The sequence below is a fragment of the Zonotrichia leucophrys genome, chromosome Z (genome assembly GCF_028769735.1).
Source record: "Zonotrichia leucophrys gambelii isolate GWCS_2022_RI chromosome Z, RI_Zleu_2.0, whole genome shotgun sequence".
NCBI classification, from domain to species: Eukaryota; Metazoa; Chordata; class Aves; order Passeriformes; family Passerellidae; genus Zonotrichia; species Zonotrichia leucophrys.
In genome coordinates, this window is record NC_088200.1 from 25,568,025 (window position 1) to 25,595,725 (window position 27,701).

At 44.3% G+C, this 27,701-nt stretch overlaps 1 protein-coding gene and 1 pseudogene across 1 annotated transcript in view; one reads left to right on the top strand and one right to left on the bottom strand.

The window, feature by feature from the left end:
- The window catches only part of GRIN3A (glutamate ionotropic receptor NMDA type subunit 3A), a 67,638-nt gene extending 52,965 nt beyond the window's left edge, over positions 1–14,673 (top strand). Inside the window, exons 7-9 of the mRNA XM_064736279.1 lie at positions 8,924–9,088; positions 9,846–9,919; positions 13,207–14,673. Of these exons, the coding sequence (XP_064592349.1) occupies positions 8,924–9,088; positions 9,846–9,919; positions 13,207–13,543 (576 nt within the window). The 3' untranslated portion in view covers positions 13,544–14,673. The remainder of the gene's footprint in view (positions 1–8,923; positions 9,089–9,845; positions 9,920–13,206) is intronic.
- A 2,357-nt stretch (positions 14,674–17,030) lies between these two features.
- Positions 17,031–27,701, bottom strand: LOC135460102 (E3 ubiquitin-protein ligase BRE1A-like; annotated as a pseudogene).

A 27,701-nucleotide genomic window follows, 5' to 3' on the forward strand; every position in this document is an offset into this window, starting at 1 on the left:
TTCCTTTGGGTTTTTTTTTTTTCACTATTGAATAGATTTTAACCACAGGATTTATGGGAGGCCTTAAGCATGGCATGACAGATGGAGGACATGTTGTGCTTTAACATAATTAATTCTTTTAGTATAACGTCCCTGTGAAGAAAGAAGGGCAGGTGTAGCTGCTCCCAGGCTGGTTGTCTGACCATAGTCCTTATTCCATCTTCAGTTGCACTAATTCAACATCCACAACTGAGTTTTTTGTTCAGAAACTAAAGTCCAACAAGTTGGTTCAGTTGTCTGAAATTAAGGACTCAGTTCATGGAGTCCAACAAGGCCAAGTGCAAGGTCCTGCACCTGGGCTGGGGCAATGCCAAGCACAGATACAGGCAGGGCACAAATACAGAACGGATCGAGAGCAGCCCTGGGGAGAAGGACTTGGGGCATTGGTGGATTAGAAGCTCAGGATGCCCTGGCAATGTGCTCTGGCAGCCTAGAAAGCCAAAGATGTCCTGGGCTGCATCACTAGAAGTGTGGCAGAAGGTCAAGGGAGGTGACTGTGCACCTCTGTTCCCTCTGGTGAGACCCCACCTGCAGAGCTGCATTCAGCTCCAGGATCCTCAGCATAAGAAGGACGTGGCACTGTTGGAGGAAATCCAGAGGAGACCACAAAGGTGATCAGAGGGCCTCTGCTCTGGACCCAGGCTGGGAGAGCTGGGGGTGTTCACCTGGAGAAGAGAAGGCTCCAGGGAGACCTTAGAGCCCCTTCCAGTGCCTAACTGGGATCCAAGAGAGCTGAAGAGGGACTTGGACAAGGGATGGAGTAACAGATAAGGGTTTAGACTGAAAGAGGTAGGTTGAGAGGAGATAAAAGGAAGAATTGAAACATTTAGGTGGTGAGGCCCTGACAGAAATTGCCTAGAGAAGCTGTGGATATCCCACCCCTGAAAGTGTCCAAGACTAGGTTGGGACAGGGCTTGGAAGAACCTGGTCTGGTGGTTGGTATCCCTACCCAGGGCAAGGGGTTCAAACTAGATGGTCTGTAAGGTCTCTTCAAAACCACAGTGTTCTAGGATTCTGTGAATCTAAAAAGTCACTGAAAGACTCTTATGCAATCAGAAAGTGAGCAGAAGCAGAATACCACTTGCAAGTCTGTGCCATTTGTGGGCAAGCTCTGCTAAGTCCAGATCTTCATTTTCCTGAGTTGCCTCACTTTTAATGTATCGCTCATATGCATCCCCTCTTCTTCATCCATTCCTTTTGGACAAGAACTTGCAGATTTTAGAATGTGTGATTTCTTAGTTGGGAGAAATTTATTAAACTTAACAGCCAAGCAGCAAACACTCTCCAAAGTACAGGTTCCCCACTGTTACAGCAAGAAGTATGGGAATTAGTCTTGGACTAACCTGTATGTTGGTTTGTATCATTTACTCCTGTACAGCCCAAAACTCTGTAACTTTACTCCCTGCACTCAGTCACAGTAGTATTCTGCAGATTCACTGAAGAGCGGACAGTGTTCAACAGAGAAGCAGATTATTCATTTTTTGAAAAAATCTCAACTTCTCAGTGGGTGGTCATTCACATGGATTATTTACCAAAGTGAGACCCAGCAATTGCCTTTTGACAGCAAGAGTAAGGCTTTGTATTCTTCTATGCCGATTTGATAAATTTGGTCTGTGACATGCTGCACCTGTTCTCCAAGAGTAATGATGCCAAAATGGGAATATATGTAGGTGAAATACTGATCAGTATAGCCTTTAAATTGGTGGGATATCCGTCATCCATTTTGGTCATTACCTCTTTAGCTGTGCCTGATTCATATCCACCTGCCACTCCTGCCCACTGAAGTTAATTTTTCTATAGATTTGTTTTGAGATCCATCTTCCTACTCACCATTTTTTAGTAATCTTACACTGGGAAATTATATTTCCTGTGGCAGAACTCAATGCTAGCTCTTCCCATCTCTCTCTCTCTCTCTGGCAGTGGATGAGCACTTTGCTTATTCTAAACTGCATTTCAAAACGAAGTTGTCCTGGAAAGAAATTATTCAGTCTGGGGCTGGAAGATTTGCAGTGAAAACCTTGCAGCTCTTCAAGCTGGGAAACCAATAAAGATGGTTTATTTTCTGATATTGCAGAGGTCAGAAGTGCTGTTTTGTATCAACCTCTTCAGCAAAAACACTTACCCAAGGTATCTGACCCTGACCAGCACCCACTGGATCATTTATGGGGCATGCAGCTAACTCAGGCTTGGGAAGGACACTGCAGTGAATTGCACTTTACCCTCTCCACTGCAGGTAATTGTGGATGGCAGTGGCTGTTCTTGGTGAGTGCTAGCCTCCAGCAATACTGCCTGAGTACTCCTGGTTTAAAATTGTAATGTTTTAGTTTCAAAGGAATGCCTATGTGGCCAAATTGCTGAGTTCCCTACTTAGGGTGAAACATGGTGCAGGAGGGATAAGGGATTGACAGAGTTATATTTGCACATCATATCTGGGCATAATCAATGTAATTTGTTTTTATTTTTGCATAGAGTACACTCAGCTCTTCCTCTGCTCTACTGTTATTCTCACTGATGCCTCTTCAGAAGGAGCCAGGCTTTTGGGACTTGCCTTTCCATCCCATTAGCTCCACCCAAGCTCAGAATAGACTACAGAGAGAAGGTTTTAACAAAAAAAGTGGAAAATCAGAAAGTGAGCAGAATGTTTCCCAGAGGGGTGGTGGATGCCCCCTCCGTGAAAGTGTTCAACCATCCCTGGAGGCATCCATTAGCTGTTCTAATTGAATATGGCCCTGCTTATTCTGGGGCAGTTGGACAAGGTAGCCTTGAAAGATCCCTTTCAACTCAAACCAGCCTATGATTCTGTGATTTTGGGAAACCAAAAATTTTGCAATTTTCTGCTCCTGGCAGCAAAGCAGCTCTGGAACTCAGCCAGCAGGGCAGCAGGCAGGGGTATCCCTGAAAGGCAAAGTGCCTGCAGTCAGTGGGTTTGGCTGCTCAGGCCAGGCAGTGATGACCAGGGCAGGGTTTATCAAGACAGTTCAAAAAAGAAGAGCCTTACCTGGTCCATGCTTTGGGAGAAGCTAATTAAGTGTATACAATCTTTCACAGCTTAAAAAGCTTTCACAGTTTAAAAACATTTTTATGTTTTCAAAAATGTTACTGTTGAAACTGTATCTTCTGTTTCACTTGAAAGGTTTGTATTTCTCCTTTTATATTCATAATGATCACAGGACAGCTAGAACTCTAGAACTTAGACTGATTTCCATGTTGACTGGCAGTTCAGTCAGATAACAACCAACACATGGAATAAAAAATGATATATTGCTGCATGCCATTATCCCACCTATTAATATCAAGAACTTGCTGATGCTTCACACAAATGGTATCTTAACCTGACATTTAAAATAACAATGTATGAAAGCACACAGACCTTGCAGCCCAAACTGACCCTGACAGTGGTGATGCTGGGGAAGGCAAAGTGTTGTGAACCTCCTCCCAGTTCCTGAGGGACAGGTCCATGCTAGCAGTGGGGATTGGTCCTTGACCACAGCCTTCCATCTGATCCAGATGGAAGCCACACAGAAAAAAAAAAACTCCTTTCATCTTTGAATCATGGAATAATTTAGGTAGGCAAAGACCTCTACGATCAATTAATCCAGCCATTAATGCAGCACTGCCAAGTCCACCACTAAACTGTGTCCCTAAGTGCCATATCTGCAGGTCTTTTAAATCCCTTCAGGAATGGTAACTCCCATCAGTGGTGAGATCCGTTGATGGTTGTTAGCTCTCAAGTTTCTGAAGGAACTTGCTCAGACTCACTGGTCTTTTGCCTGAATTTATGATCTTTGGCCTCAGCATCACTCAAGAGGCACAATCAGACAGTGCCTCATTCATCTTGCCATGATTTCACCCAGCTGTCATCCAGAAAATTGTGCCTTTCTGCTCTGTCTTCTTCCTAGTCCCCTCAAAGGTCAACCAATAGTTTCCTTTTTTGTTACACCCATCGCTTGACAACTCAACAGTGACTTTTCCAACCTTGAAGTTCTGGTTTATATTTGTCCCTGGTGCACTGCAGGTGTCAAGGAAAGGCCATGCAGACACTTCCAAAAAGGAAACAAAATGCAATGTGCTCATAAATAGCAGCTGCCCATCAGTCACCTTTCACAGCGCCTTGTCGTGAGAGCATGAAAAACAAACACAAAGAACAGGGAAAAAAGGTTCTGCTGTACCAACACACTTTTCTCAGTCTGCCCGTATGCTCTCTAGGGAGGGAGAGGTGGCCCCTGCCCACAGGAGGAACTGGGAATGTTTCCAGAAAGGGTCTCACAAAGTGACAGATGTTGCATTGAAAAGGGGTCATCTCAGTGTGGGAAGAAACAGTGGGTTCTGGACTTGCACTGTGGAAAGAAATACTTTGCACAACAGTCCTGCAGAAGGGAGTGAATGAGTATTGACTCTGTCAACAGAGTCAGGAGATGTGTCCTGCAAATGAGTAAAAGATTTAGATTCATCCACTGAAACTGAAAACAAACAAAAGAAAAAGGTGACTGTCTGAAGAGGTGCTGACAGGGCTTGGAAAATTGATGAGTAGAAAATAAAACATTTATTACAAAACAGTGTTTTTCCAGCTCTGTGCAAAACCCTCACAACAAGCAGGGAAGGGAACTTGTCTTGCCAATATGAGACAGTATTTACAGTATCTTAAAATTTGTCACTCGAAACTCTAAAGCCATGGTCATCAGTCTTTGGGGGGGATAATCTCCCTGAAGAGATTAAATATGTATTATTTTTAAGCTGCTACTTCTTTGAGAGCACAGAAAGCCATAAGAATGAAAATCAAGTCTAAAAATAAGTCTCTCTGCAGCTACAAAAAATGCCACAACATGGAAAGGGGGACACGTTTTAATAACACTTAGCTGACTAAATAAAAGTATCAGCATCAGTAGGATTTTGCAAGCCTGCTGAGATGTGTAAATGAGTTTAGAATTCTACCCTTCATATCCATTTATCCCTACTAATTCCTTATCAGTACAGGTGCTGCAAACTGAACTTCCAAAGATCAGCAAACCTTTTAAAGGGAAAATGCAATCAAGAAAATACAGTTTATTATTATACTTAACACACACATGATACCCGTATTTAGTATTTGGGTTCAGCAGTGTGTAGCACCAATATCTGTTCTGCACTGCCAACTTGCAGATTATCCACAAGAATCTTTACAAGCTTCTAATTAGTCAAAGTTGGATCACAGGAGTATTTGATGACTTATTCAGTGCAGCCAGGGAGAGTAAAGCACTTACAGTCTCCTGTAGTAGGGAGTAAAACAGTTCTTCCCATGAAAACAAATGCTGAAATCACTAAGTGCCGTTTTTGTCTCTACTGCCTGCTCCAAAGTGAACACAAATGTCAGACTGGCTTCTCTGCATCCCTTTACTTCTCTTCAGGGTTAAAAAAAGAAAAAAAGGCACACAACTAGAGTGGAAAAAACAGGAAGTATTCAGATAGCAACTGCACATATGGGTTGATAAATTGGAAAAGTGTCTTCAAGGATGTATTGTAAAGAAAAAGCACATATCTTCTGTTGTATTTGTTGGTGTCTAGAAAATGCCAATTTCCCAATTTGCCAGTGGGAAGCAACCTGGAGGCTGTTACAACTGTCGTGGTTAGCACCCATTAGCAGTAATTATCGCAGGATTGACTGCACTGCCTATTGCTCCAGAAGAATTACATGACCATAACTGAGTTCATTCTCCTAAAATGCAGGAAGCTACCTCCTGGATTTATGATTACAAACTTGGAGCAAGGACTGCATTTTTATCCTGGCTTAAGACAGAATACACCACATGGTGGGCTTTTATTCCTTAGGAAAAAATAAAATACAATAAAAGGAAATAAAAATAATACATTGCAGTATAGAAATCCACCAGTTTGTTTTCTGTTGCCACCCCCAACCCACATACTCACTTCCCTAGCCCCTAACCCTTGAGCAGAGAGGAATGCAGTAATGCAGAGAAACCGGGTTTTTTTCCTGCTCTTTCCATGTATATTCTATGTATGCTCCTAAAAATACATAAAAGAGCAACAAAATAAGTATTTGAGCTTGCTCCTCTAATGAGAGAAGCCTCTATTAGAGGTTGAAAATGAGAGCTGCTTCTATTAGATGGTTTCCTTTACTATTTAACGTGTCTCTAATTACAGATAGCTGATAAATAGCCAATTTACAATGGTTTGTGAATATGCTGATACTGCTATGTATAATCACTCCACACTGCATTAATTATTTCTACCCTACCTTGTTTTCCCCCTTAATTTAGTCTCAAAAATTTCCTTTTACTCTGCAGCCTTTATCATGCAGCTCTTCCAATGTATTACCTTCTTCATTGCTAGATGAAATATTATTGATGCTTTGTTTTGGCACTTCCTTTGCTAGGAAAAGATGTCTTGTTTGGGACAATTTCAAAAGCCATCCATTACAGGTGAAAAACTCATCTGGGATGACAGTGCTGGAATTTCTTTCACCTGCTTCCAGGGAAGGTAGAAAACAATTCTGCAGAGCTGACAGGACAGGGAGCCAGACCCTCATCAGCATAAATCAGAGAGGCTTTGCTGAAGATGAGGGAGTTATTTTTCACGTAAGGAGCTAGCCAAGTGTGCTTTCTGTAGCAGTGCTGGAGTGGCATCAAACACTGACCCCAGGCATTCAGGAACCCCCACTGCAATAGGGCTTTTTATTATTATTTTGAATGGCTAGGGTTTTATGATATTACATTAAACCCAGTTCCCATGGCAAGAACCACCCACAGGCTGTTACTCTCTGTGACATCCAACAGCTGGAGCCTGGGAGCACTGGTAGATAAGTGTATTCATCAGATGACTGAGCAAACACATAACCTGTTCATTATTGTTCTGTTTGTTCTCATGTTTACTGTTAGCTCTGCATCTCTAAGTTGTTGCATACTTGCATTTGAACACCCTTTCTGGGAAGGGAGTGATTTGCATTAGAGCTTCCTGGAGAACTGGCAAAAGCAGCTTTAACCAGCATGTTCCGCTATTTGGGATAGCAGGTTTTTTGCTTCTTACAGATACTTAGAGATGTGTCAAATTCAAAGGTGAGCCATACTGAGGCCTTAACTCTGAGACTTCTGAGAAAAAGGTCAGACGTGGGACCTCATTCTTATTTTATTCTACCTGGGCTAAAAGTTGGGCTTCACTGCCAGAACTACAGTCAAATACTTTGGTGCTTGAGCAGTGTAAAGCATTACCACCTGTAATCTCTGTGTCACCCTCCTATGCCCCCAGCTGAAAGGACAAACTGTGATACAGCAGATCATAAGAAATTGTGATGTGGAGAGGCAAGTTTTGCCTTGAGGTTGAATTGATTCAGTTTCCATAACAAAAAAACCCTTGTGCCAAAATTTTGACACACTTCTACCCCAGAGCCATTTTGCTATGTCTTTCTTATGGTTTCCAGGTTCTTTAGAAATTGCTTTTACACCTCCATTAGACCCTTCAACACCCTAGAAGTGTTTATTCACTAGTACAAAAATTCTCATCTTGAAAGTTCTGCTCAGTGTGCTTCGGGACAAGGAGGCTGATTTTGGCAGAGGATCCCCAAAACAAGAATCCATTGCCAGTGCCAGTATGGGAAAGTTCTCACTCTGCTAGATTGCAGAAGCTCTGTTCTTGTAAAAAACTCGCGATATGCTATCTCATACCATTGTGTTCTAAAGAGCAGAAATCAAAATGCAAATGCAAACCAGAAGAGAGAAATACAGCTCACAGTCACCCAATCAAAGTACACAGAGGGACTTCTGAGCCCTCAGCTTCAGTGGACTCATCAGTTATGAACTCTGTGGCTTAAAATGACCTTAGAACAAGACTTCACAAATATTCTGTGATGCATCTTCTCACTAATTCCAGTTTCTTTTTCCAACTTATGGAAATACTCATAATAAAGCACAATCCCCACTCCCACCCATGGAGCAAATGAACACAAGGAACACAACACAAGGTCTAGGGTAGCAGCATCACAGATGACACACAACCCTTCCCAAACTCTGCTCCTCTTTTTTTTTCATTCATTTACTTGGTGAGTAACATTGTTTAATAGAAAGACACAACTGGACTTTGTGTTCCTGGAAATATTTCCATAATAATCTGTGAGCAGTAATTTTTTGCAAGGGATTTTAGTTATTTATAAACTTAGTTATGGAGGCCTGAGAACAGAGGTACGACATGCATACCTCACCCACACATTGCAGTACAGGTATCTGTGGTACAGATTTCTGCTCTACACAGTTTCTTGGTGTTCAAACATCATTACTGCCAATAAGACAAATTAATTAAAGGCTTTCTATCCTACATGAAAAGGGTGGATTGGCAGAAAAAGGTGTATGTGTTCCTGTTTTCCATAGCTGTAGTCAGAGTTCCTAACACAGTTTCAGTCCTGTTAATGTAGGGAGTGGAGAGGTGCCATGTTTGTGCCACTTGCTTCACATTTTCTCCATGACCCTCCATCAAGGGCAAAGCACAAAAATGGAAAGTTCACAATCAATTCCCTGAAAATATGAACACTTATAGAGCAGTAGCTCACTGCTGATGAAGGACTTGCTTTACAGCTCATTGACTACATTCTATCAAGCAGTACTTTCTTTTACAAATGCAAAGACACTGCAAACACCATATTCTTGTACATTTAACACTCCACCTCATTAGGGGAATTTCTCAGTTTCCCTGGTGTTTGGCTGATTCTCTTCCCATGACAGAGCCTTTGCTCTGGCTGAACACCAAGTAGCACAGAAAGGCTTTGCTGTAAACTCTATCCATACTATTCTGCATTATTTCACCACTCTGTATAGCACATTTCCACATGAGAAAACAAAGCATCTACTCCAGCACACTAACAACCTCCTGCCTTAACTTTTCCTTTTGATTTTATTCACAGACACTGCAGATGGGGATAAAGCATTTCTCAGGGCTCTTCGTGATGTTGTGCGTTGGCTTTGGTTTGTCCATTCTCACCACCATTGGGGAGCACATCGTGTACAGACTGGTCCTGCCACGAATCAAGAAAAAATCCAAGATGAAGTACTGGCTCCATACCAGTCAGGTATGTTCTTCAGGTGTTCTGAAGGGACCCTGTAGAAGTTGTGTGGCTGACCAAGAAAGCCTGGACAAGAATTAGTTATGAAATGCTGTAAGAGCACTGACAGTTGGAATTTGAATGGTGTCAGCAGCTTCTGGAGTTTGAAGAGGCTGACCTAAGGATGGAATGGGAAACACAGAGGAAATTTAAATATTATTTAAATATTCCGTTGCAAAGCTTATGGAAGGACCCCTCCATTTGCGCTTGCAGCCTCATAGCTCAGCTCTTTTGGATGATGGAAGCAAAAGTGTTGTTATCCTGAACTGGCAAACCAGAACATTCCACCTCACTGTTACAGGTTCCCAAACCTGCGAGGCATGCAGGAAATGCTGGGTAACCTCCCTCATTATTCAAGAGAAACTAATGGGACAGAATTGCTCTGGGTGTTGGCTCTAAAGGAAGAAGTTACTTTACAACAAAAGGCAGAAAAGGGAAGAACTTCCATTGCTTTAAAGCAGCACAGAGGAAGAAATCTTTTAAAACTAATTTAACACCAAGGATTGTTCCCAGACTATTAATCAACTTTTCAGCTTGCCTTTCTTTGGGAAAGAACAGGAAAATAAATCTGTTGTAATGACAAAGCACAGACAATTGCTTCTATCCTTCAATGTGCTAAATAATTTATGCTCAGGTCCATCATACAAAGCCCAAATTGTTTACCTATTTGTGGAGCCATTTTTAATCTTACTTCTACTAATTTATGTTCCTCTTTTTCCTCTAGAGACTACATCGTGCTCTAAACAGTTCATTTATTGAGGAAAAACATCAGCCTAAGAAAAAACGAGTAGAAAAGAGGTAGGAAGCTATCCATGCCTTACAACACAAACTATAAAAATTACTTTGAAATTAAATGCCTTCTGTTTGGATATACAGTTTTGCCCCAAAGGTAATAGCAGTAAAAAAAAGGAAACAAGATAGAAGTAACAAATGAAGAAGGCAGAAATTAATTATTTTTTCTAGTATTAAATCTAGAAATCTTGTTCTTTCATGATTTTAAATGCAGCTAATAAAAAAACTCCCACTGCAAAGAGAGGCTTTGCAGTTGAGTTTAGGGAATGAATGACTTCCACGCCAAAGCACTGGCAGGTAACCGGGGCTCTGAGAGGCAGAGCCTTTAGAGGCAAAAAGAGATCAGGCACTCACATGCCTGAAACTCCTTCAGCTCTCTTCTTTAAATAAGAAAGCTGAGGAGAGGCAAATGCAGTCCTTTGAAAATTATTGCATCCAACAAGTGTTGTTGGAGAAAAACGTAGGTAACAGCTTGGCCTTGTTTTCATAGCTTGTGTCTTCTGCAGAGGAGACAATGGGATGTACAGCTTCCAGGAACACAAGGCATTGCATGGAACTGTGCATGTGCTCAGCAACTCAACTCTACTGGTGCACTTTGTAAGGACACAGACAGCAGCACTGCTTTTCTACAGAGAAGTTCAGGCACAGAGTATAGAATACAAAAGGTCTTTCAGAATGTTACTGGATGTTTGGCCTGACTGAAACCTACAGATGTCAATGTATGTGGTGTTTCTTTAATAATCCTCTGCTAAAGGCAGCAAATATAAATGAGTAAGCATCTCTAAGCTCCTAACCTGCCTTTATACACACAAATGTCTAAAAATGCCTGCAATTGATCTCCTTTGTTCATTCCTTCATCTTATCAAAGAACACCATGTATGGAACCTGCTTTCACGCAGCCACTCCTGGCTTTTGATCTGTGAGCAGCAGGAGAGACCATGAGTGCTGCAAAATGTTTCCTTCTGCTGCACCCTCCTTGTTTGGTGGAACAGGAGGAGATGGTGCATAAGCCCCCCAGGCAATGGCTTAGAAAAAGATCCATGCAAATAATCTTCCAACTTAGGAGAGTGAAGATGTACAGCAGTCCAAAACCTTCTGCCCACACAGCAGTCATCCCTCAGGTGTGTGCATGTACACCCACCCACTGTGCTTGCTCTTCTCAGCATCTCAGGGCTGCTGTTTGCACAGAACTGGGATGAATTTAGAGCCACGAGTGGGATGTCCAGATTGTCATGAACACTCATCAAGGCAACACACTGATGCCTTGTGAAAGCTGACCTAGATCAGAGACTAGACAGAGCTAAGGAATAAAGTAGGTATTTATTAAGAGGCCTCAAATAGATCCACCTTGGGCAGCACAACCCAAAATGGCCAGAAAAATGGACGACAGGTCATGGGGTCTCATACTTTTATAAGCTTTGGTCCGTTAGCATATTGGAGCTAATTGTCCAATTACAGCTTTAGCCCATGAAGTCACATCCTTCTTGTTTTCTCTCTTCAGTCCAGCAGTGTTCATGCTCAGGGTGGGAGATCTGGATTGGCTGTCTTTGGTCCCCAGCTAGAGAAAGAATTGTTTTGTCTACCTATTCTGTGAAGAGAGCTTACAATCCCCTAATATGAGGCTCAACACTACACAATAAAGCAGAATAAAATCTGAAATATGAAAGCTAAAACCTGAGCCATCAGCACAACACAGAGCTCTCAAATCACTGACATTATCACACGTGCTTTCATTCCTGCTGGGCCCTGAAGAACTCTTAAAAGCACCAAAGAAAAGAGGTGGAAAAAATTGGCATCATGCTACTGCAGGTATCCTCCTGAAGGAAAATCTGTTGGGTTTCTTAAGGTCACCAAAACTACAAAAGCTGCTCAGCATCAGTACCAAATTTTAAATGGTTTTATTGACTTGGTGAAACTGGAGTGCTAACTGTGGACTGGCATTTGTTAAAATCAACTGCCCGGTCTTGGAGTCTTCCCATCTTTTATTCTGAAATATGAGAATATAGCTGATCTGCACAAAAATAAGCAACTCTACATACACATCCCTGCTGGGATTCCCTGAGCTCTCTGGAGCATGATCCAGGCAGGGGCTGCTGCTCCTGCCTGACACCTCCCCTCCAGTCTCTTCTCTGTGCCAGCCCATCTCTTGGAAAACACCCCCAGTCACCACCTCCTTGAACAAAATTTTCACTTTCCAAGTTCCTTTACTGCAGTCAGATGAGAAAAGTATCCATCCCTTTAAACCAACTGCTTTCAGCAGTCACAACCCTGAAATATCAACCTCCTTCCTTAACCTGCCACATAGAGCTCACACCAAGAGGCCTTTTGTCCAAGGATACCCACAGAAGAGCTTGACAAGGGAGCAGTTTGAAACACAACTGCTTCAGAGTTTAAACCTGCCTTTATCAAATGAGCACACACCAACCTGTCCCAAAGGAAAAGCAGGCAGGAAAGAGAAGCTCCTCTCCCACAACAGCAAGCTCTGTGCTTCCTTCTGTTCCAGCTGGAGAGTGGAGGCCATGGGCTACACCTCACTTTGGGAAGGAGCCCTGGGAATTGGCCTGATCTGGGAGGGCACCAAAAGGAATTCCCCAAAAACTAGGAAAAAGTTCTCTAGAATCAAAATATTACGGAAGTATTTCTGCAGGAAAAAAAATTGAAGCATTTCAAAAAGTTCCCAGACTGAAATTTGTGCTCCAATTTGACAGCCTTTAAGTCTCTGTGGTGTGTCAGGAAGCTCAGGAACGAACCGGCAAGGCTTGGATAAACATCATTGGTTTAAACATCATCCCCCAGAGCACAAGCAGCTCCCCAACAAGACTTCAAGACTAAAGGACAAAGCTTCTCCCTTCACCTCTCCACAGCAGCTCTGGGGAGTCTCTTTCCTTCTCCATGAGAGCAAATGCCCAAGTCAGAACTGACTAGTAACACACAAAGGACTAACACTGTAATAAACTTGCACATTGCAACCACAGAAGCTTTCAGAGGCTTTGAAGGACTCAGATTTTCCTGAGCTGCAGCTGAGTAATTTCATAACTGAAAAAAGTTTTGGGAAAGATTACATTCAGGGTTCTGTTCTAGCCTCTGCTATGGTTAAATCACAAAAATTTGGTCATTTAAATTCATGATTTGTGCTTTGCAAGAAAACATAATTTCAGGGATAAAGGAATAATATTTCTATGTAACATGCAACAGCAGCCTTATATTTTTCCAGTAGGATGGCCGACAGTGGAGGTCTGCACAAAGACAAGAGCAGGCCCTGATGTGGTGTTAACTCTCTTCTCTCTGTTCAGGGCCCATGTGGGGAACAGCCAGCATGCAGTGTGGAACACAGCCAACCTGGGCAACTGCCACCGAAAAAAATACATCTGCACTGATGAGGGGCAAAACGAAGTGACAATCCATCAGCACCAGGACATCCCCCTGCCACAGGGGAGGAGAGAGACCCCGCCTTCCTTAACCACCAACGGGAAAGCAGAGTCCCTCAACACTGCGAGGACCTCGGTGCTGCAAGAGCTGACAGAGCTGGAGAAGCAGATTGAAATCATCAAGCAGGAGTTGCAGCTTGCCATGGACAGGAAATCAGAGCTGGAAGAGTATGCACGGACAAACAGAACTGCAGAGCCCTAGGCCAACTTATCTGTGCCCTTCCCCTTTTCTTCCTTTCTCGCCTTCCTCTGTAAAATTTGTAACACACTTTTGTAATGCCAGAAAGGGGTGCAAAAATAAACCAGGCAATAAGCTCTTCAGGAGAGCAGAATTGCAGCAGCCCACAGCCACTGCCACCCTCCTGAGTTCTCCTTTCACAGCAAGTTTCTTATTCTCCTGGAAAACACCAGCCATTCCCAAGGGACTGGAGAGACAAGGAGCATCCCAATGAGAGTTCCTTGTTTCTCCACCTGACAGTACCGTGAGGTTTCACTTTTTTAGCCCTTTCTGTGCATTAATTAAGGGGAAAAAAAAAGAAAAAGAAACCAAAAAAAGGTTTAAACTGTTCATTGGCAGTATGTCCCTTTGTTGGTACATTTTTGTTGTTTCTGTGTGGGTCTAGTCTCTGTTCATGTGAAGGCTCCTCACGGATGCCTCTTTATGGCAGGTGCTGTTCTGTGTTGGCAGTCCCTTCCCTCCTGGCACAGGCTCACAAGACAAATTCCTGGTGGCAAACCCACCACACACCATTCCCTCAGCTCTGTCACACAAATGGAGGTGTGGCAGCTCTGAGGCTGTGGTGAGGGAACTCACCCAGCTTAAAATAACTTGGCAAAAACCAAACCACCACTTCTGTCTGCCTGTGAGCCTAGGCTGGGCTTCCACTCCCTCCCCGGGAGAAGCTGTGCAAACACTGCACTGACAGGTGAAGGGATGGATTGATTCACAGTGGCACAGGACAAGGATGAGAAGGGAGAGGGGGCAGTACTGTAAATCAGTATTTACCTCAAAAAGTGAAATACTTGCCAGTGTGAAACTACTCCCTTAATATTCTCTGTCTTAAGATGACAATAAGGTCCTTTCTCACAGATGAGGTGACTAAAGGGGCTCTGGACCATGATTTATTCAAATACCAAGGTCCAGTAAAAACCAAAAGGAGTCACCAAAACCACTCTGTGAATGAAGAATGAGAATTGCGGTTTCAGAGGCAATGTACTGAATGGAGCTCTCTCCCTTCTGGGTGATGAGGGAAAGGAAGGGTAAGCTGTTCAGCATCTGAATAAACACTGCATCAACCCAACTGACTGTGTTTTTTAAATAGGGTTTCTACCAATTTCTAAAAATCACTTCCACTTCCCAGCACATCCCATATTACAGAGAAAAAGAGTTGATAACATTGTCTCTTAACTGTGGTCTCCCAGATAAATCACCAAAGTAATTTTAACTCTCCCTCTATCTCCAGTCACCTGCAGGGGTTGCCCGGGGTGTTCTTGTTAGGTGGAGTTCAAAGACTGCAGGCAGATTGAGGAAGGCATTATTCTACCTATCTGCATCTCTAACCTTTGAAGAGCCCTGGTACATGAAAACTTCTGCAACAGCACTAAAAGCTGATCACAGTGAGACCCAGACTAATTAGCCTCAGGAGGTGATTGTCTGTTCCCTGCTCAGGGCTTGTTCTCTGCTTTTGTGTGTCTGCTCCTTCCAATGCAGTAACATGGGGAAGAGAAATAAGGACATAAAACAGAGAAGTGGGATCCACAGGTCTGCACCTCGGTAGGTCTAATAGATCTGGGATGTCCCCACATTCCTGACAAACTTGATGGATCCTTACCCACTCAGATTACTTTTGTTGCCTTCCCTTCCCCTCCCTCTCCCCTTAAGATAATCAGATTTCTAGAAAGAGCTTTTTTGTTGTGTAGCACCTGGTACCTCACAATCTCCAACATCACTGGTTTTTGAAGAGATGAATATTGTTCTTTTCATTAAACACTAGGAAAGAAGTATTTCAGTCCAATTTTCTAAGTATTTTTATCAAGGCTTTTATGTCCTTATCTCTACACACATGAGCCCAGAAACAGATTAAAAAAAAAAAAAAAAAAAAAAAAAAAAAAAAAAAAAACTGAAAATGTTAATCATATCTTAAACAAAAATGTTTTGCTTCGAAGCTCTAAACACCAAATCCTTCAACAAATCTGACTTCATTTAAAAGCAAAAATATAAATGGAAAAACGTTAACCACCTAATAACTACTGTTAAGCAAGTGTTATTTCTGGTGGTTGTCTGAGGAGCTTCTTTTTTACCCCAATACTTACTCATCCTTGAAAATTTTAATTATTTCCACATATTCTGTTTCTCAGAATGTATGGAAATGGTTTAATTAAAAGCAGAGAAAAACTCAGTTATTTCAGAAATTAGCTTGAAATAAGCTATTACTTTAGAACAAAACCAACACATTTTTCTTGCTAAGGGAGGACAGGAGTTTCCAAAACTCCTCTGTGAAACTAATGCAGATTGTTTGAAGTATCCATTTCCTGCCAGGAGCAGAGGGATGCCAACCTGGGCAGAGTGCACACAAAGCTCATTTCAGTAGGAAGGTGATACAAGAGACACTGGGGATGGACAGAGGGGCTTTGCAGCTCTACTGGGGCTGTTCAGTTCAGGGTGCTATTCTCAGCTGTAAAAGGAACTCTTGCTGCTGTAGCAAAGCTGTTTGAAGATGCAGACAGTTTGCTCATGAGCCAGGTCCTGGTTGAAGAAGTGTTTGTACCCCAAAATCTACCAGCAGCATTACCACCCCATTCTTTAGCCAACTTGCTGCCAGAACCTGTAATCCCATGAGCAACTTCCAGGGAAAGGGGAGTGGGTTCTACTCTCATTGCTTCTAACAGCTCTTATACCATAGCAGGAACTCCCAGCAGCCCAGGTTCCCCTCGGAAAGACAGGATGCCGTGTTCCTTTTCACTTTTCAGGATCCCTCATCATTTACAAGCTTTACTCATACATTTTGAATGTTTTCAGTAAGATAATGAATAGTGTAAGAGCCTGTGATGAACTCCTTTCACTTATTTATCTGGTATTTCCTGCAGGGAGGGGATGGAGGAAGGCAGGAGATTCCCTGCTTCAGGGAAGGGACACCCATGAGACAAACCTCTGACAGGTGCACCTTCCATGCAAATTAGGCTTACAGGGAAAACACTACACCCTAGGAAGAAATGTCACAAATCAACAACTTCCCATTTTGAGTTTAGGAGCAGACTTCAAATGCAGCCTCCAAGTACAGGGAGCACTGACACTCTAAGCCACACGACATCTGTGCCAAAATTCCCAGCAGCCACGACAAAATGACTGCAGAAATAATGCAGCATCCTGGTCCTCCTGTTGTGTCAGGAATAAGCCACTGGGGATACAGCCAGAGGGACAAAAGTTGTTCCAGCTGAGCATATTTTGAAAGGAGAGGAAGGAAGAAATCACATCTCTACTGCAGTTTAAAGCTTGTGAGAAATGTTTCCAAGAACTGGACAAAGGAAGGATGGGAGAACAGACAGTACCAGAGGTAGGAGTACCAGGAAAATAAACCAAACAACAGCTTTAATAAGAATTTGTGCATAACAAGGTTAATCTTTGTGGTTAAGTTGCAGCAAAGGGACGCTGAAAGCTCTTTTCTGAGAAAGACAATGACAGCAATGCCTCAGCCTAGGGGAAGGTGAGCACATCAATCAGGACTCATCAGTGGAATGCTATTTCTAAGGATCTCCATGATCTCTCCTTTCTCCTCTTCTGGATATTTCGATGTGTTTGTTTGGGGCTAGGGTTTCCTGGTGCACCAGCCCTCTGGGGTTCTTGCCCTGGCTCAGGAAGATCACAGGTACCTACAGAGTTGTTCCACTGAGTGCACAGATTAATTTCCTTGGCCTCTATTGGGCCTGGTAATTGGGAAACTCTTCCCTCCCAGGAGCAGTGCCATTCCTTGATGGGATTTAATTAGCAGAGCCCTCAAATGAAGCTCTCACAGATCTCTGCTGCAGCTCAGCTTCCATCCCACCAAGGCAGCAGCACATTCCCACCTTGGCAGTGTGGAAGCAAGTGACGGGAAGTTTCCTCTCAGGCACAAAGAACACACAAAAACCGAGGGCAAGACCAAAGGGACAGGGCCAAGAAAGGAAGCAAGATCCAGAGTGTGTTTCTTTCCAGACCCTGAAGGGCGCTCCCAGGAGACACTGCAGCCCAGGCAGCAGAAGCTGGGATGGAGGGAGGGAGGGAGGGAGGGAGGCCTCGGCCGATCCTGTGGGAGTCGCTGGCCCTGAAGGCCGCGCTGCACTTGGGGCACTTGCGCTGCCGGGGGCCGTAGCACGGCCGCACGTACTCCAAGCAGAAAACATGGAAGCACTTGGTGAGCAGCGCATCCTTCTTGTGTGTGCTGCAGCATGGGCACGTCAGGCAGGCCTGCAACACACACACAGACATAGACAGACACACAGAGAGACAGACAGACACATAGACACAGACAGACACACACACAGACACACAGAGACACACTCAGGCACAGACACACAGACAGACACACAGACACATGCAGACAGACACACAGCGCACACACACAGACATATGCAGACATACAGCACACACGCAGACACACACACACACAGGCACACCCACAGAGACCCCCACACACACACACAGACCCCCCACACACACACAGACACACACACACGCAGACACAAACACACACACGCAGACACACACACACACGCAGACACACAGCCTTGAGGGGCGCTGCAGCCCAGCCTCTGTGCTCAGAGATGTCTCAACATGAAGGTCCTTCCATTCCTCAGAAGGACAATGTGGTTTCTCCAGTGCCAGAGTACAGATGAGAGATGTCAGATACTGGAAGTGTGCCTGCACACCTTCTGACTGAGGTAAAAAAGGAAGCTGAGGGACACAGATACTCACCTTGCAATCCTTGATTTCCTCTATCAGGATCTCATCACAGCTGGGAACCATGTCAGGCTTCTTTGTGGTCTCCAGCTTCCTGCACAACCCAGAAATATCTTCCTGCACAAAAACAGGAGACCAAGAGAAGGAGCAGCACATTCCCTGTCAGCTTCTTCAGGGACCAAAGAGAACATGCGCAGCCGGCTAAGTCATGCCACCCATAGTTTCATCCCCTGGATTGGAAGGGACCTTAAAGATCCTCTAGTCCCAGCCTCCCTGGGATATTATCCCAACAACCAGAAAAATGCACCCTACAAGTCTGCACCACAGCAGAGACTCTGAATTTGAAGGTACAAAGAAAGGATGGTCACCTGTCAGTTGTCTGGCAGAATCAGGTTTGACACAGTCATTCCCAGAGCTGGGCAGAAATTAACACCCAATTCCCAGCAGCTGAACAGCTGTCAGATACACCAGGGCAAAAATTCTACATGTGGACAGCTTGACACTTCCAACTAACAGGCTGCCAAGCTCCTTAAACTCATTTTGGCCACTTCAGCTTTGACAAGGTAGAGCAGTTCTGTTCTACAATAACAAGAATCCAAATACAATAACAGGAACCACCTCCAGGAAGATCAGCTGGGACTTTGTAACTGATGACACTGTAAAGCGGGAATGGCTCCTGAACTGGAACAGCTGTGGCAATCGAGAGCTGCTCAAATCCAGAAGCAATGTGCAGGGAAATGGAGACCAAGGATGAACAAATTTGGGTTAGACAGAGAAGGGTATAAAAGGAGCCAGTCTCATGGGAAATATGGGCAGTCAGTACGCAGTTGTCTGGCTCAGCCTTGCCCACAGTCATCACAGCCTGTCCTGTCCTAGATTCTTGTATCTTTTACTAAGTATTGCCATGTAATCTAACTCTTTACCCCATGTGTGTGCTGCACAGAGGAAGTGCTGCCTATAGGTGAGACCTGCTTGTGAACAAGGCAAGAGGGGCTTGGAACCACAGGGGTCCCAAAGAGAGGGACATGCTGGAACTGAAGGAATCTGCAAATAGGTCTGTGCTTATGAACCTAGAGATTGGTGTGTGTGTGTGTGCCTGCACTAGCAACTAGTCCCCGTTTATGTCCAGACCATTCCAATCTCTAAATGACCAAGCCGAGAAGACAAACAATCCTCAGTTCTGAGGAGAGAAACAACACAGTTCTGCTGCAGAGTATCTGAAAAGAAGTTTAAGTAACACATTAAAAAGAAAAGAGGAAGAGAAATTAGGAATACCTCAGCTTTTGCCTTCTCAGCTGCCATCAGCTGCACTTTGTTTCTTTGCTCTTTGGGGACAGAGCAGTATATATCTAGCAAGAGTTTCATCTCCTTCTGACTCTCCTGAGCCTTCCTGGAGAAAGGGAAACAGACCACAGTGAGAACACAGCAGCAAAGCCACTGTTACACAGCCAGCACCACAGCCTGGCAATATTCTCTCATCTCCCACATGGATATGGAGTCATCCTGGGGTCATCTTATCCTGGTAACATAAAACAGCAGCTGAATACAGGCTGGAAATAAAACATATTCAGGCACATAGGTTGAAATGCAAGAAGAGGGCTGGAGAAAGGTACCCTAACAATAAGCTACAAACTATTCACCTCTGCCTTGGGAACCATTAAGGAGTGGGAACACAGCTGTGTCCTCTATTAATAACCTGCTGCTGTGAACTTCTATGCTACTGTTATGACAGCAACAAATCAACATTACTTGACCCACACCATGAAGTATCTTCTTTGGTAATTCATGCTTTAGGCTACTGCACTGACCACATCATAATCAGACACAGAGAGTGTCAAGAAACTCTCTTGGTTCCAAATTCCAGTGATGCTGATCCCGTAAAAGAAAGAACGTGTGAACACCCCAGGACTGGGCACTGCTCACACAGGAAAGGGAGAAACAGCAACTCTTACTTGAGCTCAGCCTTCGGCTGCTTGATCACTTCAGGCTCCTTCTTTCTTCTATCTTCATGCTTCCCTTTCTCCTTCTCTTTGGACTCTCTCTCCTTCTTTCATTCCTTCTGCTTCTGCTTTTCCTGCTCGCACTCCTTTTCCTTCTCTTTCTCTTTTTTCTCGTTTCTCTCTTTCTCCTCGTTTTCCTTCTCTTGTTCCCTCTCCCTTTCGTGTCTCTCCTGCTCCCATTCCTCTTCATCTCGCCTGGCCTTCATCTCATTAAGATCTCCAGAAGCAGCCCTGGGAACAGTCACTTGGGCAGAAGGATCATCAGGCTCCTGCTTGATCTCTGCAGGTTCCTCCTTTGTGTCTTAAGTGCTGCACTGGGACTGGAGGAGAGCACTGCCACTGCGAGAGCGGATCTGGTGTGGAACAGCAGGAGAGATGACCAAGAAAACAAATATTAAAGTTCTTAGCCAGGAGTCTTCCTCATCCCCTTCTCCCTTGTCTTCCCAGATCCATGCTTCCACGCCCCCTTTTCATGGAGCGCTACACAGCTACAAAGGAAGAGCATTCATTTGGTCAAAGGAAGCAGCAGAGTGCGGAGCTCCACAGAAAATTTCACTGCATCCTGCACAGCGTATCAGAAAGGTTGGTATTCCTGGCAAGGGTGACAGCATTCCCCCTTCTCATAAGCCTTTCCCCTCTTTTCTGGCATTTCCTCCTGTGTTACCTTGCTCAGGTCAGACTGGGCCTCTCTCAGTTTGCAATTGTATCTCAGCACCTCTCCCTTCACTGTGGTTGTGATTCTGGAGGCTGCTGATGAGGTGACGCATCTCTCGATTAATGGGGCCTGCAGAAACAGAAACACCTCTGCAACAAACCAAACTTCTGCCAACCTTCTTGAGGACTTTCATGGAGATGGAGAACAAGCTAAATGACAATGACAAAGAACAAAATAAGACTGTTATCATTCTGCCACATAACAAAGCAACACTTTTGTCTGAAAAGAAGTCATGCCAGTTTTACACCCAACCATGGTCTCCCAATAAGGTGAAGAGCTTTGGTTTTTGAGATGAAGAGACCTGCCAGAACAAGTATTTTAACAGTAACAAAGAATCAACCCAGATGTTCTAGTGCACTGTAGCCCTAAAGGGCAGTGTGGGGGAGGTGGTGGTCATTTTTAGGCACAGCACAACTCCATACCTTCTTGCTCATTGACAGCCTTGGACTTGCCATAAACAATAATCACCTCATCAACAAAGATGGACACATAGAAAAGTGAGAGAATAGAGAAAGTGCACATGCAAGTAGGCATTATGATAGTCTTCTACCAGTAAGACATAATGACTGAAAGTAAATGTAAAAAAAAAGTACAGAATCTGAATCCTCCTTATAAAGACAGTTAGCAAATGATTGTGACTAGCAGCAGAGAAACAGACACAAATATACATGCATTCAGCTTAAAAGTAATTAGAAGGGAAAAAAAAAGTTATAAACTAAAGACCACTTATCTCTAAACAGACTCATATGGATAAACAGAATTCAGAGGTGCCTCAAGACAGCTCCCAGCATCAGATTTAGGTTATTAAGACAGGCATTTCCTATAATTGGCACTAAGATGAAATCTGGATTATTCTCCCCACCATATACTCATCTATCACAGAACCACAGCTTCTTGTGCTACTACCTTTAAATCACAAACTCACAGGCTGTTTCCTATGTTTCCTTTCCCACAGAGTGGGAAAGACAGAAATTCTTTGACTCTTTCAAGAGCCTCTCTCCCCACACAAATTCCCTTATTGTTTCTGTTCTCTGGTTTCCACTTGCACAGGGCATGGGGAAGGTGGAGGAGGGATCACCAGAGGTGAAAACAGTTTTAACCAGATATGGTTAAAATGGACTCAAAGATCAGAACGGGACACAGGCAGGAAACCATTACAATTTCCAACCGTGGCCACGCGGTGTCACCAACGCACTGAGCTGCAAGTGGAGCCACAGACCAGCTCAATTGTACCCGGAGCAAAGCGTACCACAGCTAAAGAGCAGGCTCAGAACAGACATTGCAATGAGGTTTTTGAGGTTTTCTGCACACACAGCACCGCAAAGCTGAGGGCAGCCCATCCCACAGAACACCTTCGTCCTCACACAGGTACAGATGTCTCACCTTGAGCTTTTCATTTTGTCTTGTTACTTCCTCGAGGCCCTGATATAGTTCCTCCAATTCATTAAGGTGATTCCCAGCTCTCTCTTCCAGCTCTGCATTCATCACCTCAAACTGTTGGGATAAACTCCTTGCAAATACTACTGTTAATATGTCTCCCGAGAGTGCTAATGAACTATCTGTTCATGCAGCAACAGTAGTTACAGAATGAGCAGTCAGGTAACTTGACCAAGTGAGACAGAGTCTAATTCCACCAGGTGCTTCTTCAGTCATTTTGCCATACACAGACAAAATGGCTTGCCCAGAGTCACGCAGCTTTGTGCCACATGATCTAAAAATTATCTAAAATAAGTATCAAATTCTGTTCAAATTGTGGCCCTTGCTCTTCGTGACTGTATTCTTCCCCTTGCCCACAGCCAAGCCCCTGGCCTTCTCACCTTGAGGCCATGAATTGTGATTATTCCCCCATAGAGGTACTCCCAGCTGCTCCATACACCTTGTAGCCTTTGGAATTTACCCGCAAAACATGTAAGGGATTCCTTCAAGACCCAGTGAAATACTGACAAGAGTGATGCAGCAGAAATACTGACAAGAAAGAACACTGCAGGTTCTCAGCTCTCCCAGCAAAGTCCCAGAGAGAATGTCACACACCCATCTGTCTTGGTTTCGAAAGACATGTGTCTGCTAAGGAAGGCAGGAGCCTCCCCTGAAATGGAAAATGTAAACCCCCTCCCTCCAAATTGCCATAAATTTTAAATTAAGGGGCTCTCAGGCAAAAAATATGGGAGCAGGAATAATAGTTCTTTACTAGGGAAGAAAATAAAAAAATAAAATGAACAATGAAGTAAACTAAAACAACACTGACAGAGTCAGAACATAACCTGACACATCAGGGTGCTGGTAGTAGTCCACAATTGGAATTGTGGCTGCAGTCCTCCTGGATTGTCAGGTGTGGTTCTGCTGGAGCAGTGATCCTGTGGAAAAGAGTGTAGTCTTCCTCTGAAGATCCAGTGGAAGAGGCAGCTGTTCCTCTGGGAAAATCCAGTGGAGAAGCTGTGCTGGTGTTCCAGAATCTCCAGATTATATCTCAGGTAGGAATGCCTGGCTCTTCCCTCTGGGTGGCGCATCTCACACTGGGATGCTACAGTTCTTATCAGTCATGCAGTGACATTCAGTAGCCTGTTATCAGCAGATGCCTCCCCAGGGAAAGAAGTGCTTGTGGAAGAGATAAGGAAAACTACCCACTTAACAGAAAACAACTGCCATAGAGATGGCAAATAGAATACAATTTGCTTGGCAATCCAGGACACCATCCAACACCCTCCCCACTTCCTAGGTCTCCTGGCCAGCGCATACTCGTTCCAGGACGTTGCCAGGTGGCGGCTGAGCCTCTGCTCTCTCTTGTGGATCTTGTCAATGTCCCACTGAAGGTCATCAATCATGGTCTCCAGGACAGACACCCGGGATTCTGCTGATTCTCAACATCCGGGAATTCTGCTGATTCTCAACCAAAGCACTCCTTTGGTTGCAGTTCTCCACCCTCTCCTGCAGCTTGGAGAACTGCAACAAAGGAGTGCTTCAGCCAGCACATTGCTTTGGGCCAACTTTTCCTGACACTGCTCAGGAGTCATTTTTCTCTTATTCATCACGTGCTTTTCATCTTTGCTGTGCTGACAGACTATTCCATGAACTGTCCTGAATTTAATACTGGCCAAATCCCAAGACAGCAACAAAAATAAGACAAAACTTGAAAACAGAGAAAGAGCAGGAAGCTGGTAATATCTGGCAGAATACAGAGGCAGCCACCTCAGCTGATTCAAAGGCTTTTTTTGATTTTAATTTTTTCAATCCCTATGTCTATCTACTCAACAGAGCATCTAAGTGCTCAGAGGTCTAATGCTGAGCAAGACCACCATAAACACAAACTTTAAATGAATTGAAATCTCTCAAACAAATGCTGCTACTAATGTGAATCCTTTAACAACTGGGAACATCTTGTAATTGATATTATTACCCTGTCAAAAAACACAGATAAACCAAGGAACTGAGAATGACAGGGATGTCACCTCGACTGTTCCAGGTGTCTACACAGCCAACTCAGCATCACATGCCCCCAATTTCTTTGCTCTCCTTTTCTTTACAAGTTAAATCCATTCAGTTCACTGACTTGCTTATATCCTTTCCTTTAGTCATGTAACAAGCAAATCCATCTGATTTATACAGAAAATTTATGTACAGATCTCCACAACCCTTTTTCACAACTTTCAAACCATGCTCCTCCTGTGCTTCTCCAAGGAAATGAGCTGCTTTCCAATCTATGGGAACCATAAATTACGCTAAACAGGTCCTCAAAGCAGATTCCTTTCTCTCTCCTTTTTATACCTCCTGAGACATGACTCTATGCTTCTGCTGAAGAACAGCAACCAGGTCCTGCAGCCATCCATTGTCATGTGACAGGTAGGTATTCAGCTCCACTACTGCTTCTTCCATCAGTGAAATATCTGAAAGATGCACAAAGAAAAGGAAATTAACAGAAATCAATGAACACTGATTTTAATTCCTGAACAGCATAGAGAGAAATAAGAAAACAGAAAAGGAGATTTCTGGATCTAAGTTCAGTTTAATGTACCTTTGCCACGGGTGCTTCCTGAGGGCCTGATCTCCATCCACAGGTAGCTTTGACCTGCACTCCATAAGCAAAAGGCTCTGCTGTTGCGGTGTGTTGCAATGTCCTGTTTTAAACTTCCGGTCCCTTCCCAGGTGTGCCTATCCCTCTCTCCCTGCCCCCTCGCCCCTCGCTGAGTGTGCCCTGTCAATCAGGCTAACATACCAGCAAGGCGTCGTGTGATTGGTCCCTCAGGCCTGGGGGACATTGGCCCGTATAGGTGTCCCTAGTCCCTTGAGACCCTGCCCCTTCACCTGGTTGGTGGTTCACCTGTCCCCTCCCCTTCCCCTGCCCTGAGCTTAAAAGGTTAATGAGACCATGCGGCCTCCATTCTGTTGGAGGAATTGCCCCGGCTCAGACCTCTGTACCCATGGAATAAACATCTGGATATAACCCTCCAGCAGAATCCTCTCCTTCATCTCTTCACCATCGCCAGAAGCTCTCTCTCCTGAGGTAGCCTGGACTTGCGCCTGTGCCCCGCTGCACTCTCAGCCAAGGTATCTCTGGGGTAAAACACCACAGTGCTGCCTTTGGCCCAGCAGCGAGGGTCAGAACTGGCCCAGGCACCATCTAACTGGTTATATTGGGATTCATATTTCAATACTCTGCAGTTTAACAGTGCTGCCCATTTCTGACCTGGGGACCATCCCCTCACACCAGAGATCACTTCAGCTGTGTCTGTGCCAACAGCCCAGAGCATGTCCTTGGAACCAGGGACACACAAATGCTGCCCAAATTCATGCATAAACCTGCTGCAACAGGTGGCCCAGGGTGACACACGAGGCCAACACACCATGACACCATGTGACAACCACAGCACCAGGGTAACGGGTGAAACTAGAGCACCTGAGAACAGGCTCACATGGCACCAGTCAAAGCTACTACAGTTTATGACTGCCGGTCAAGGACAGCAAGACTCTCCTGCACCAATACCAGACTTGGTCAGAGCACACAGAAGCATGAGCTGATATTTCACCCAAGGTTTCTTTCAAAAGATTAAAAATCTAACCTTAAGCTAATGACGTTTTTGCAAGTCATCTGAGTCTAAAGTGAATCTGCTACATTAATTTTTAGAAGATGGTCATTTGGCTTTCTCTGCAGAACTCTGCTGTGTTCAAAACTGACAGCAACACTAAGCACACCCCACCATTAGATGGGTACAATTTTGCTCAGGACTCAGTGGAAACTGAGCAGCTTGTTATTGCTACACCTTCTAAGCTGCAAAGGAGAAGGAGTCCACCATCAGACCACAATGCTGATTTCACTTCTTTACCTGTAAGCACGAAACCTTTTATGTGGTGGCTGAGAACAGGTGGCTGAGGAGGTTCAGCTGTGCTCTCTGATTTCTCAGGCACATGAACAGAGTACTGGCAGAAACAAGCTGCTTCTTAGCCCAACACGCTGAGCAGAGCCCTCAGCACTCAAATACAGAGGTAGATACGATGCACTTCCAGCACATTGTCCTTTGGAAGAGGTTTTGATAACAAGAGTTTGGAAAGGCAAACAAATTCATTTTAGAAAATAAATGCACATGAGAAGGACTAGACTTTAATGTCTACAACACAGGATCAGGTCTAAGGTGGGGACAGATAAGCATTTTTGAATACCTGCCACCTTTGTCATACCTCCACTATTCAGCTTGTGAGATAGCACATCCACCTTCTCCTGCAGCTTGTCATACATTGTCACAATCTGGGCAACAGCACTTTGGGAGGACTCCACACGCTCCTGCAGCTAAGATTTTATCTCCTCACTGGTATTGCTGATTAGAGTAGCCAGGATGGAGAATGACAGCTTCAATCATCCCCTGAGAACATAAAGAGGTGAAAAAAAGTGTGTTCTAGAAGGTAGCATATCACTGCTCTTTACAGCCACAAAAAAAAAAGTCTGTCAGCGTTTAGAAGTGGAAATCAGCATTGTCCACAGCTGAAATCCACCTTTCCCATTGTCCCCAGATAGATGCCTCACCTCATTCCCTCTCATCTTTACACTCCTGATTACTGTCAGAGTCTGGATCAGGTTCTGGCACCACCAGTCCTTTTCTTTCAGACAAAAGGTCTCCAAGACCTTTGTCCAGGTCGAAGCATTTAAGGATGATGCGGATATTTTCATCAACCTGAATGATGGGACAGGCAAGGCAAGACAAGGTAAAGAACGGATGTGAACACTAGGAGTGCAGCGGTACAGGGGAGACAAGAAAACTGTATATGAAGCAACAAAAGCTGTTCCCAACCTGATTCCAGTAGCAGTTGATGATCACTAGAGAGGCATCATCAGTGGTCTGCTGACACTCCAGCTTCTCCATGTGCTCCCACAGCTCATCTTCCATTGCCTGGTGCTGGTCAAGCATCTCTGCCAGCTTCCGATTCTTCGTCTGCAGCATCCGCATGTCCAGCTCCTCCTGGGCACAGGCACACGGCACACAGGCCAGGTCACAGAAGGGCTCACCATGACCCCAGAGACATTTCTGCCTCCAGATGAAAAAAAACCAAAAGGTGGAGTAGAGGTATGCAAGGAAGACATACTGTTGAAGAAACACCACCAAGTTTAATGGTCTCCACAGTGCCCAAAAATGGTGCCCAAATTTTCAGTCCCTGCCTTCTTTTCCGAAAGTGCAGAAGGGCCAGGCTCTCCAGCCATCCTTTTATTGCCAATTTCAGACAT